This window comes from Sus scrofa, chromosome 13, assembly GCF_054392235.1.
Source record: "Sus scrofa isolate SSC_HxYL_T2T_F1_AM1 chromosome 13, Sscrofa_HxYL_maternal_Yorkshire_Landrace_v2.0, whole genome shotgun sequence".
Taxonomy (NCBI): domain Eukaryota; kingdom Metazoa; phylum Chordata; class Mammalia; order Artiodactyla; family Suidae; genus Sus; species Sus scrofa.
Window position 1 is genome coordinate 146,896,897 of NC_139395.1, and position 13,083 is coordinate 146,909,979.

General features: G+C 49.1%; 1 protein-coding gene across 3 annotated transcripts in view; it reads right to left on the reverse strand.

The window, feature by feature from the left end:
- The window catches only part of XXYLT1 (xyloside xylosyltransferase 1), a 201,462-nt gene that overhangs the window by 71,633 nt on the left and 116,746 nt on the right, over window positions 1-13,083 (reverse strand). For 2 of the 3 annotated variants that reach the window (XM_021070076.2, XM_084990751.1), the window contains exon 3: window positions 8,333-8,465. In XM_021070076.2, the coding sequence (XP_020925735.1) occupies window positions 8,333-8,465 (133 nt within the window). Of the gene's footprint in view, window positions 1-4,771; window positions 5,916-7,902; window positions 8,466-13,083 lie in introns of those variants that run through there. The other variant, XR_014824568.1, reaches the window with a different exon arrangement.

The following is a 13,083-nucleotide window of genomic DNA, read 5'->3' on the forward strand; positions in this document are numbered from 1 at the left end:
TGGCCTTCAGATGACCTTGGGATGTTTGCAGCTTCCCCAGGAGGCACGGCCATCAGAGAGGGAACAATTATATTAACAGTCACACAGTTCCACTCAGGTTCTTCTGTGTGCAGCTTTTTCCTTTTAAAATACATTTTCCCAGTGGTATTATTTCGAAATAACAACCTCCTAATAGATATTTTTATCTCTACCACAGGGCAGGTATCTCTCCCCCCTTTTATCAGTGATTTCTGCAGGGGCTTCACCACTGCCTCCTGGTCACCTGGGCTCTGCGAAAGCAGTCGGCCCCATCTGCTCACACCCCGGGGGCAGAGGAATACTGGGCTGCTTTATCAGTCACTGTTTAACAAGCTGGCAGGCTCTTCTCTATTCACATTTAACTCTAATGGAAACTGACAGTTTCAATCTTGGTTAATTTTTTTAAAAAAACACAAGAACAAGAGCCAAGAAGTTCATCCTGAGGTGTCAGCAGGAAGAAGAAAATCTACTACCTTTCATCTCCAAGTCCTAGGCTTACTCATCCTGAAATGATGGTGTTGGCAGGGTTCTCTTAAAAAGCAGAGCTTCAGGCCTAGCGAACAATGGACCTGAATTTATATCCGCCGTAAAACCTTCCAGACACGAGTGTTACATTAACATCCTGACATAAGACGATCTGGAGAGGGATGGAAAATGCCGCGTGGCTAGATGTTAGAGCATATCTGTCTCTTTTCCTCCGTCATGCAAACTGATTTCAGACAGAGGAGCTTAAAGACAAAATGACACCCTGAGTCCACACAACCTCCTCGGCTTTGAACCCAGCAACGGCACATAGAATAACTTTTGAACACAACAGATTACAAATGACATTTACCAATGGAACAGTGTGCCGTCTCGGGCAGACAAATAATGGGGCAAAATTATGGGGGCAGCTCCGGTGGGGGATGCGGGTAGAGATGAAACAAGGTTGGCTAAGAGTTGATAATTATTGAAGCTCCATGAATAAGACATGATTCTGTCTGCTTTAGTCTGTTAGAAGTTTTGCAAAATAAAAAGTAAAAAAAAAAAAAAAAATTCTCTTGGGTGACTAGCAATGTTTAATAAAGGAATACTGAGGTAGAAGGACAGCCACATACACTGTGTAGTGAACAAAAAAAGATGCACAAGGGTATTTACAAAGCAAGCACCCACGGGCACACACACGCATACCACCGATAAATCTGCAGACAATTTCTGGGAAAATAATAATCCTTGTATACCGTTTGCATTTTTAATGAAAATGTATTACTCTTATATAACATTTTTAATGCAAGGAAAGTGGCAGGGGCAGGGAAGCAGTAGGGGTGAAAGATGAGACGCACATCTCCCTGGACCAGAAGACAGAACAGAAACCACCCTGGTGATCAAGGTTACAGCCACCAGCCACCAAAAGCAGCAAGTGGCCAGAAGTTCGCCCTCTGTGGGGCCCTGAGATACCCCAGGCCCCCAGCCAGGGTGCTGGGTATGAAACGGGGGCCGGAGCCTGCTTCAGGCTCGGTTTGTCCTCCTCCCTCTCCCAGCCCCTCCTCTTTCCTTCCTCCTCTGCTCAGTCTTTATGCGTCTCTCCCCCCTCTTTGAGCTCCTGGCCTCTGATAGAAGCATGAGAAAATGTCACTCCACTAATGCAGACTCCTTGTTTTCTCCTTGTAACACTGTCAGTTTTTGTTTCACAAATGCCTGATATTGCTTAGGGTATATAGCAAAAGTATAAAACCCAGCCTGCATGGATATTAAATTCTCAATGGTGCTCTCCTCAGGGGGGCAGGGAGAGAACACCCCTAGCTGCAAGGAGTCCAGGAAAGAGAGCTTCCAGCCCTTATGTCTTCCATAAAGGGAAGCAGGCCTATTTGGCAAGAAGTTCCTCAAACATAGGAAGGGGGTTCAGATGCTGAGAAGCCAAAATATCAGTACTACTTAGTAAGTTATCAGTTGGTCCAATTTTACATATCATAAAGAAATTGAAGGGGTTCCTTGTTGGGCTAGCAGTTAAGGATTTAGTGTCATCACTGCTGTGGTGCCGGGTTTGATCCTTGACCCCGGGGGACTTGGGCATGCTGTGGGTGTAGCCAAAAAACAAAAACAAAAAAGCCTCAAACTCAGAGGTTAAGGGTCAAAGAACTAATAAGTGGCTGAGTGGGACTAGATGAAATTGCCACCACCAAAAGGGGGTGCTACCCTGTGCTGGACCCATGTCCAATTAAGTCCTCAATCAATTCTGCCATGCATGGTATTGTACAGTGCTGGAATCTCCAGGTCTGAGCTAAAGAAACTGAGGCTCAGAAAGGTCTAGAAACCTGTCCAAGGTCACACAGCCACGAGCACTAGAGGTGGTGTCAGTCTACTTACTCCCCCCACTTCTGAGCTAGTCCTCAACGCCTTCCCAATACCCCTGAGAGCCCTTCACCAGTCCCAGGAGTAGAAAAAGGCTGCCCTGCAGATAAGCTGGACATTTCCATTCCAAGCATCTGGAAAGAGGCTAGGCTAGCACAAACGCTGTCAATAAAAATCATGGGACCTAAAAAAGGTAAAAGAGTGGACACTATTAAAATATTTACCACAAAAGCAAATTCCTGCCTGGTGGTGTGTTATCAGCAGCTAACAGGATTCGCCTGCTGCTTCCACCTCACCGTGGGTTTGGGCTCAAACCAGCAAAGAGCCAGCCTGAGGAGCCAAGAGAGAATGAACCGGAAGCCCACGGCCCCCGCCAGCCAACAAAGCTGCCATTCAGCAGCTCCTCAGGTGGCCAGCTCAAGACAGAGTGACTGTGACCAATGGCCAAGACCCCAGCTCCTCAATACACACACACACACACACACACACACACACACACATTCTCGCTCGCTCTCTCTCTCTCTCTCTCTCTCTCTCTCTCTCTCTCTCTCTCTCGCTCTCTCTCTCCAGGCTCAGCTGGAGCCCTGTGGCCAGAAGCTAAGCCACTGCCAGGCTTCCTAACCCCAGTGACCTCCCAGGTGACTGGCTCCTGCAGAGGGGTGGGTGAACCCCAGACCTGGAGACCTGGTGCCTCACAGAGACTTTGAGGGACTGCCAACCACACACTTGCTCTCTCACACTCATCTCCCTCACAGACTCCACGTCCATACCCTTTGTTCCTGCTCACTCAGGCATCTCATGGAAAAGCCAAATCACTTTCTTCAACTTCAAAGGGAGGGGTAGAGCTGCCAGACTTAGCAAAACAAAACAAAACAAAAACAACCAGAAAACAAAAAAAAAACAGGATACGCAAGAAATTAAATTTCACACAAAGAATACTTATTTGTATAGGTATATCCCCGTGCAATTTGGGCTACACTTACAGAAAACAAATATTTGTTGTTTATCTGAAATTCCGTTTAACAGAGTGTCCTGTATTTTAAGCGGCAACTCTCTGTGGTTGGGGGTGGACTAGAGTAGGAGGGCCACAGAACCACAGATCAGCTGGAAAGGAAAACACAGATGGAGTTGTGATAATAAGGGAGGACGGACATACTCCTTACTGAGGGTCTCTCTTACACCAGGAACACTCATGTGCATTATTTCATTTATGTTTTCCAGTAATTCTGTGTATTAGATCTATTTATCCCTACTTATAGCTGAAAACAGAGAAGTGCAGAGAATCATCTGACTTGCAAAGTGTCACATGGGTTAATTCATGAAAGGCAGGTTTATAATTCATGGCTTCTGGGTATAACTTGAGCACTACTTCTATATAGGGCTGCTTGGAGTTCCCGTCACGGCGCAGCAGTTAGCAAACCCGACTAGGATCCGTGAGGATGCAGGTTTGATCCCTGGCCTCGTTCAGTGGATTAAGGATCCCGCACTGCCGTGAGCTGTGGTGTAGGTCACAGATGCAGCTTGGATCCCAGGTTGCTGTGGCTGTGGCGTAGGCCAGTGGCTACAATTCCGCCTGGACCCCTAGCCTGGGAACCACCATAGGCCACAGGTGCAGCCCTAAAAGACAAAAAAAAAAAAAAAATTTTATATAGGGCTGCTTTGCCTGCTGATACACCTTTATAACTTTCATAGGTTGTACACAAAGCAAATCCAACAGTGTCCTTTACTTTTCCAATACATTTACAAGGAAGTAAATGCCAAATGGCATCCTGGACTAACCCATATTTGCAAAATGGAGTTGTCTCTTTATGGAAAGCATTCTGTTTTCAGAGAAAGCACTAGACCCTTCTCTCCTTTTGGCCCTTTATCCTGGCTAACCACATTGCCCGACTAAGCACAGTTCCCTGACGAAGACGCAGTGTCAACACTGGAAGGACGACATTCCCCCCATTCGACCACCGCCCCCAGTTTTCAGACGAGGAAGGTCGCTCATGCAATATTTGACGCAAAAGAATCCTACAGGGACCCAAGTGAAAAAAGCTCCACTATCACTATGCTAGCATCCCACGAGCCATCAGTTTCCTGAAAGCACAGCTGATTTGGTGTTATGTTTGGGGAAGGGCGGGCGTGGGGGTGGGGGGATTGTTTTTTAAAAAGCTGTTTGTCAAAAGGACAGTGGGAAATACTTTCTGCCCCCTCCCCGCAAGCTTCTAACATTCATGGCACACAATCAAAGGGAAATAGCCATAAAAATGACTTAATACGCGCCCTTTTTGAAGTATAGTAACTGTCGGACAAGTGATGATAAAAATAACACAGCTGGGGCGGTCCAAATTTATTTCTGCGTCGTGAATTTCCAGATCAGAATGTGCCGTTAATCAGTCGATTTTTGCTTTTGTGCGGTTTGGTTTCTAAATTTTCCTTTCTTTTCACAGATGCTAGCAGATCCTTTTTATGATAAAAATCCTTGCCCGCCTCACAGTGGACACTCAGGGAGACCACGTAGCAGCGGGGTCCCTGCTGCCAGTTGCTTGGGGAGCGGCGAGTGCCACAGAGGTGGGCAGATGGCCTCAGGGATTCACCACCAGCTCTGACGGGACCGCCAAGGCCACAGGGATGGGGCTGAGACTGCCCACGACAGCGCCTGGCTCTGCCTGCCCTTGTTCTGTCTCTGTTCACTCACTCGCCTGCCTGCATCTCCGCCCCCCACCCCAGCCACACCCAGACACAGGCTCCAAACTGGCAGCCACTAACACTTGATTGTTTGGGCCACTGGAGTCTCCAGTTTTCTCATGGAAGTCGGCAAAAAAACCACACTCCATTCCTGTCGGCCCCAGCCAGCACCGAACCATTCCCAGCCCCAGCAGGAGACAGGCGGCAACTATCCAAAGGTAATTACCCAGAGCCGGTGGGGCGCAGATTAGCACAGGGCAGTCATTTGCAGACCGTAATTATCAGAGACCTTTAGAAACATTTCAGCTGGAGGAGAATGGAAGGGGGAAGAGCCTGTCAAGGACTTTTCATTTCTGTTGCTTCCAAGCCCACGAGCCCTACAGACACAGCAGTTTTTGGACTCAAGGAGCCCTGTCGCAGGGAGCTCATCTGTCTCCTTGTACAGAATGATAATTAAAGATTCTGAAGGTAAGGAAAACTCAATTTCATTTTGGGTCTAAAATCTTTCCCAGATTTCTTTTGAACAGGCCCATGGAATAGATTCGAAGTATTACCGTTTATAAAATCGGTTTCTATAGAAAATATATTCCAATCCCATTTAAATTAAGTGTGGTCATCTTTCCATGTGTGTTCCATAAGAGGATTTCACACCAGGGTCTGCAGCCTCATAGCTCTAACTGCACCTAACAGTTAGCTTGGTTTAACAATCCAGGGGCACAGGCCCTACAGAGCAGAGAGGAGTTCCCCAGCCAACAAGCCGCCCGGGATGAAGAAAGACAACGCGGGAGTTCCCGTCGTGGCGCAGTGGTTAACAAATCCGACTAGGAAGCATGAGGTTGCAGGTTCGGTCCCTGCCCTTGCTCAGAGGGTTAACGATCCGGCGTTGCCGTGAGCTGTGGTGTAGGTTGCAGACGCGGCTCGGATCCCACGTTGCTGTGGCTCTGGCGTAGGCCAGTGGCTACAGCTCCAATTCGACCCCTAGCCTGGGAACCTCCATATGCCACGGGAGCGGCCCAAAGAAATAGCAAAAAGAAAAAAAAAAAAAAGAAGAAAGAAAGAAAGACAACGCGGAACCAGCGAGGGCCAGGGCTGCAGGATGGAGGCCTGGAGCCCACCTGTTCCCACTCTCAGCCGGGGGGAGCCACAGCCCCAGGCTTGGTGGCTGAGCTGGGACCAACACGTAGGACTCCCAGTTCATTGCTCCTCCCATCTCCTCCTCGTGTCACATCTAGAGCCTCAGACGTAAGATTCGCCTTGTATGAGAGTGGGGGATGAGGTGGGAAGGCTGCTCTGACTACAAGGGCAGGTGTGTACCCAAAGTCTCCCCCTTCCCCACCCACAGCAGAGTCAAGGGCTCCACTTTGTGATGCTCCATCCTGTGAGAGGCTTACGGAGGGAGAACAGCTCACCAGGCCCAGGAGTTATCAGCTCATTCAGGCGCCTTGCAGGAATTTCCTGTTACGGGATCTACAACCAAGCTGAGGCTGTCACTCTCCTTGATCTTAGAGGAAATCATGTTCTGGAATCACCAGCTGCCTGTGCCCTGCAGCTTTTAAAGAGTGGGCCCGGCTCCCAGCACCGGGAGCCAGCATGAAGGGCCGCAATGAGAATCCAGTGCAGCAGGCCCCGGCGGGGAGGGAAATCCCAGCTCCAGGCCCTGGGTGAGCCACAGCTCTGCCTAGAGGAGGAAGAGCCAGCAACGTGGGACTCTGCACCCAGCACCATGGGCCTCGTTTTTAGCAAAGACCCATAGGTGCTTCTCTTTTCCTTTCCTTTTCTAATTGTTAAAAAATATAAGAGGAGTTCCTGTCGTGTCTCAGTGGTTAACGAATCCGACTAGGAACCATGAGGTTGAGGGTTCGGTCCCTGGCCCTGCTCAGTGGGTTAAGGATCCGGCGTTGCTGTGAGCTGTGGTGTAGGTCACAGACGTGGCTCAGATCCCGCGTGGCTGTGGCTGTGGAGTAGGCTGGCGGCTACAGCTCCAATTGGACCCCTAGCCTGGGAACCTCCATATGCCGCAGGAGCGGCCCAAGAAATGGCAAAAAGACAAAAAAATAAAAAATATGAGACAAATATTACACATAAAGTAGTACATGCAAATATATGTACAGCACCTCAAGGCGAGCATGAAAGCACTGCAGCCCCCGGAGGCAACCCCCACCCACGTCCGCCTCCCCACCACTCCTCCACCAGCTCCACAGGTAACTGTCATGCTGGCTTTTGGGAATCATCATTTCCTTGCTTTTCCTTATAATGTTTACCACTTGTGTATATGTCCCTAAAGTGTACAGTTTCGTTCTGCCTATCAGTGCACAGAGCTGCCGTCTGCTCGTTTTTACCTTAATATCGGCCTGAATTGGATAAATATATTTTATTTACCCATTCTGCTCTCTGAGCATTTACGTTGTTTTCAGCCCTGGCTGCTACAAACAAGACCGCAACGAACCTTCCCGAATGGTGCTCTTAATTCTCAGGGGCTGCCATTTCTCTGCACTGCACACCTGACAAGGAAACACTGCTTCACAAGAGAACACACTCTTCACTAGGCGATGCCAGTCTGTGTCTGGAGGCTGTGCTGTCTCCCCCTCCCTGGGACCCTCCCTGGGAGATGTTGACAAATCCCCTCCGCTTATACAGGGAGGACCTTTGTTTCCAGCAGTGTCTGTGCATTACTGGTGACTTAGAGGCCAAGGAAACCTCATTCATCACCAGACTGGCAAGTTAAAGCTATATCTTTTTTTTTTTTTTTTTTAGGGCCACACTTGTGGCATATGATGGTTCCCAGGCTAGGAGTCCAATCGGAAGTACAGCCGCTGGCGTACACCACAGCCACAGCAATGCAGGATCCAAGCCGCATCTGTGACCTACACCACAGCTCACAGCAGTGCTGGATCCTTAACCCACTGAGGGGAGCCAGGGATTGAACCCACGTCCTCATGGATACTAGTTGGATTCGCTTCCACTGAGCCAAGACAGGAGCTCCCAAGTTAAAGCTATATCTTCATACCTCTTCTGTTAAGGCAAAGCCCCAGATTTTAAAATCCTGAGTTGATCCAGAACCAACAACCCAAATGGCTGGCCTTTCCACAAGAAAAAAATGTCACAAACTCCCCGACATGAATGAGGTAACATGGACCATTTTGGTGCAAGCCCACTTCCCATACTAGTAGCCGTAAGCAGTAAGCACAAATGTGGCCCTGAGATATTCAGGGCAAGACTGCAGACTCCCAATCCCAGTTAACCAGGGATGAAGGAGAGGTGGCTGGGGGGAGCAGTGTCCTGAGGCTGCCCGCCAGCTGCTGCCACATACCTGTACACGGGCTGCATCTCCCTTGCTATGCCAATGACAGCACCTGGCAGGAAGTTGTCAAACTCCTCAAACAATTCCCGGATGTTGGTCTTGTACTTTAGGTCTAGGTCCAGCTGAATTATCCGCAGGATCTCTGGAGGAAAGAAAAGGACAACAATGACATAGACACACATCCTCAGAGGCTCAGTCAATGATAGAAGATAAGGAGGAGGGTGCAGAAAAGCGTTCTAGATTATGCTTGCTGGCACCAAATAATGCAGAGACACTGCTGGAAACAAAGGCCCTTCATCGACCAGCAACCTCCCTCCCATTCACAAAAAGCCTTCGTGGAAAACACTGGCCCGGTAGCTTTACTTCCAAATGCAGACACGTGTTTTCTATAAAGCTAGGCAACCAGGTCGCCCAGTTTAGGCCACTGTCCTTGTCAGGAGAGCACCATTTCTTCTCAAAAGTATCTGATTTAGATGATACGGTACCTGCACACCATACTTAAAATTCAAAGCATACAGGTGTTGGGGGAGGCAGGTAGTAAATGACCCACAGAGAAGGGGAGTAAAAACTGCTGTCACTTCAGGTTCTTGTTAATATTTCTGCAAACCTAGATATACGTGGAGTTGGGATGCTGACCCAGAGAGATCCAGCTAAGAGACCTCAGATGCTGTTAGGTATATTTAATCCACTGTCTGAAAGACTAACTGAGCTATAATTAGGCAGACTGAGTCTCACAGTTACCGGCTCCGAAGAGTTGTTTGCTTCCTCTGCCTCCAGATGAGTCAGGGGTGAGAAGGGAGGAGAGAATGTTGAGTTGGTTCTCCATTCTTCACCCAACCAGCCTGTCTGAGCTCCTGGGCTGGCAGTGCCATCAGGGGACCCAACAACAGGAGGATGGGGCCCTGCCCTCAGGGAGAAACACACAGGCGACTAGAAACAGCGGGGCACCCAGAGCTGATGTGAAGCGGAAGAGGGGCGGCTCGGGGCTCAGTGGTGAAGGAGGGTAAGTACTCGGTACTCAGAGAAGCCCTGGCCTGGGCATCAGAGCATGTGGTACAGATTCCGATTTTGCTGCTGACTGATTCTGTGACTCGAGGGAAATTGCTTCCTTCTCTAAACCTCAGTTGTTTCATTTGTTAAAGTGTAGCTGAGGCAGTTCTGGTCGTGGCGCAGCAGAAATGAATCCAACTAGAAACGATGAGATTGCAGGTTCGATCCCTAGGCTCACTCAGTGGGCTAAGGATCTGGCATTGCCATGAACTGTGGTGTAGGTCACAGACACGGCTCGGATCTGGCATTGCTGTGGCTGTGGTGTAGGCCGGCAGCTATAGCTCCGATTGGACCCCTAGCCTGGGAACTTTCATATGCCATGGGTGCAGCCCTAAAAAAGCAAAAAAAAAAAAAAAAAAAAAAAAATGTGCGGCTGAGACTTGTGCCTGGTGAGCCTGTGATCCTAGATGACAAGTGGGAACATCTTATTCATCTGAGCTATGGGCACCACAGGAACCCAGGGTCTGGAGAGTAGGGGACTCACTAGAATTTGAGGCAGTCAAGGAAGACTTAACAAAGAGGGGGACTGGGGCAGGCAAGGAGCAGTGAAATACCATGTCATCCACCCAGAAGGCTGGGCTCCCCCCTCGGCTCCCCACCAGCATTTCATGTGGACCCAGCACACAGAGCACAATGCTGTCAGGACCAGCTGCCCACAGAAGCCCCCTGAAGCCAGGGACCCCATCTCTGGCATCTTGGCCTCCATCCACTCATAGTGCGGGGCCTGGCATTCAGTAAACACTCAGGAACATCTGTGGAATTCTACAACCTTTCTCTAGATTCGTTTATGAAGAAATCACAGCTTATGATTCAAGAAAAACTGACTCATTTGTTCCTGTTCTGTTTTCCTTGGTGACACAGAAACAAATCATTAGCTGACATCCTATATCAGTTTTCTGCAAAAAATAAGTAAATAAATAAGTGCCAGTAAGCGAGAATCCAGCTGCCCAGGCCAGAGGCAAGTGAGAGGGAAGCAGGTGGCTTCCGGGGTCCCTGTGGGAAGAGGAGTGGAGGAGAATGGGTGCCCAGGCCAGCGGGGCCCCAGCTGCCAGCCTTCACATTGCCCACCCCACACATAAATGTGAGCAAAATTGCTGCTTTCCCTTCTGCACGGAAGACAACAATCACAACCACCGAGAAAGGAGGAAGGGTGATAACCTGAGAGCCTGGAGGTCGGGGAGCCCTCGTGGTGACCTGGCTGTCTCTCAGAAAGCTGCCCTAAACCAGGAAGGAGAAGAGAGACAGGGCACAGGGCAGAGTCTCAGGGCATCTGCTGCTCCCAAGAGGTGGCCCTGGGAATAGAGGGAAGGAACCTGATGGTGACCTTAAAGACAGACAGACACTGTGTCCCAGGAGACAATGTCCAGGCACAGGTTGCAGTCATTACAAGTCATGATGGGAGTTCCCGTCGTGGCGCAGTGGTTAATGAACCCAACTAGGAACCATGAGGCTGTGGGTTTGATCCCTGGCCTCGCTCAGCAGGTTAAGGATCCGGTGTTGCCGTGAGCTGTGGTGTAGGTCACAGATGCAGCTCAGATCCCGCATTGCTGTGGCTCTGGCGTAGGCCAATGGCTACAGCTCTGATTAGTTGCAGTCATTACCAGTCATGATGAGGCGGCCCCACCACACACACTAAACCACCTGCAGTCATTTCCCTTCTTTCTATTGGTCCATCTCTGGTGTCCCGAGCACCACACCCAGGGCCTCAGGCAGCTCTGACATGAGGCAGAGCGGAGCCCTCGTAAGCAGGGACAGGATGGCACCACCATCCCAAGCAGAGAAACCACATCATCTTGGGGATGCAGGGGGCGAGCACAAGGGTGTTTGGCCTGAGATGGGAGGCCTCAAGGATGTACAGTGGTGGTTTCGTGGCATCGTCAGGGTTATGAAAGAGGGGGAGCTCTCATCTTCCAGGCCCTGGGAGTACTTCCAATAACATCTGCGATGGCCACATGGAAGCATCCTTTCTCCGAGTGGTTCTTATGTGTCCACTATTATGACACAGGCAAGAGTTTATTTCTCTTCACCGCCCAACAAGTAAAGTGGAGTCATCCCATGTTCAGATGAAGAGAGGCTTAGTCTGTTACAAGATGATTTGTGGACTGAAGTAGAGCTAGCAGCAGAGTGTGTACTTTATGCAACTGTGCACAGTAAATGGTGGTAACTTAAATTTGAACCATGTGTTGCGGGGACTGATGGTATTGAGCTAAACTGTCTAACCGAAATTCATGCCTATCAGGACCACGCAGGGTGAGCACTCGCTGTATGTGTCTCTGCCTCAAAGAGGATGTCAATTCTAACAGTGAAGGCCTCCATTGCCAGAATAGTGGTTGCCATAGCTAGGCCATTACTTTTTTTTTTTTTTTTTTTTATGGTCATACCCATGGCATAGGGAAGTTTCCTGGGACAGGGACTAAATCTGAGCTGCAGCTGCAACCTATGCTGCAGCTGGGGCAACACTGGATTCTTTAACCCACTGTGGGATTGAACCCATGCCTCCACAGCAATTCAGGCTGCTGCAGTCAGATTCATAACCCACTGTGCCACAGTGGGAACTCCTAGGCCATTACATTTTTTTCAATGAATAAGTGAATATTTCATTGAGAATATTAGTTTCTACAAGATGCTGGATATCAAAATAAAAATTTTCCTCATTAAAAAAGAGAAACAAACAAATGGAGGCTTAAAAAGGTTAAAAACAATTGCCCACGGCCTCATAACCAACAAGTGTCAGAGCTGGGATCTGAACCCAGGTCTGCTTGACTGGAAGGCCCAGCACGCTCTTCCCAGTAGACCCTGATTCTGCTTCTGATGGGAGAGGAGCTCCAGGGAGGCAGAGTTGAGCTCCAGTGCTACCCACATGGGGGGCCTAGGAGCACAGAAGTGCCAAAGACCTTGACAGTCAAAAAGCAGAGGGACAACCTGGCCAAAGGGGAATCAGGAGGAAGTCCTGTATATAAAAGTGGTAATTTCATTCTAATTAAAGGAACTCCTGATAGAGGGGCCATTCGGTCTGTCTGTCATTTTCCTTGAAAGCCTACCATGTGCTGTGTGTAGGCTTTGGTCTTGCAAGCCCATGTAAATCCTACCTAGCCTGCCAGGAGCAGCCCAAATGCCTCCTTCTCGGCCCTGCCAGACAGGCCCTGGGCAGAGGGCCATGTCTTTGAGGAGATCCAGTTCCTGCATTTGGGTGGAGCCCTTCAATAAATCTGAGCATTTCCCCTGCCCTTTAGGGACTGGCTGGGAGTGAACTTGGGAAGGTCACACATAGCCCTAGACACAGGAATTTGAGATGCTTTACAATTTTTTTTTTTTATAACTCCTCATTTGTAAAGCACCTTTCAGGAAGGGTTTGCTTAAAATTGGTAACACTTTTTTCAAAAGAGACTTCACCAAACTAGGTTCACTGGTTAGGAAGGAAGAAGACAGCATGAAGTGACTCCTTTACATGATGTGAAAGGACTGACCCAGTTGTCACCTCTCAGGCAGAGGCAAGAGGACACTCCCTTCTATGCAGGGAGTCTGACAGCTCCCAACACAGCCTGTACTATCCTGCAGGCATCTGTCCAGATGGTTATCCTTTTATGCAATTGTGAAATAAGATGCCAAGTTGTAAACGTTGCTGCCGAAAAGAGGAAGATGCTTACCAGGAATGCTGGAATTCATTAGGATGGGATCTTTTTAAAGGGCCCCTTCCTCTGGTTTCTGGT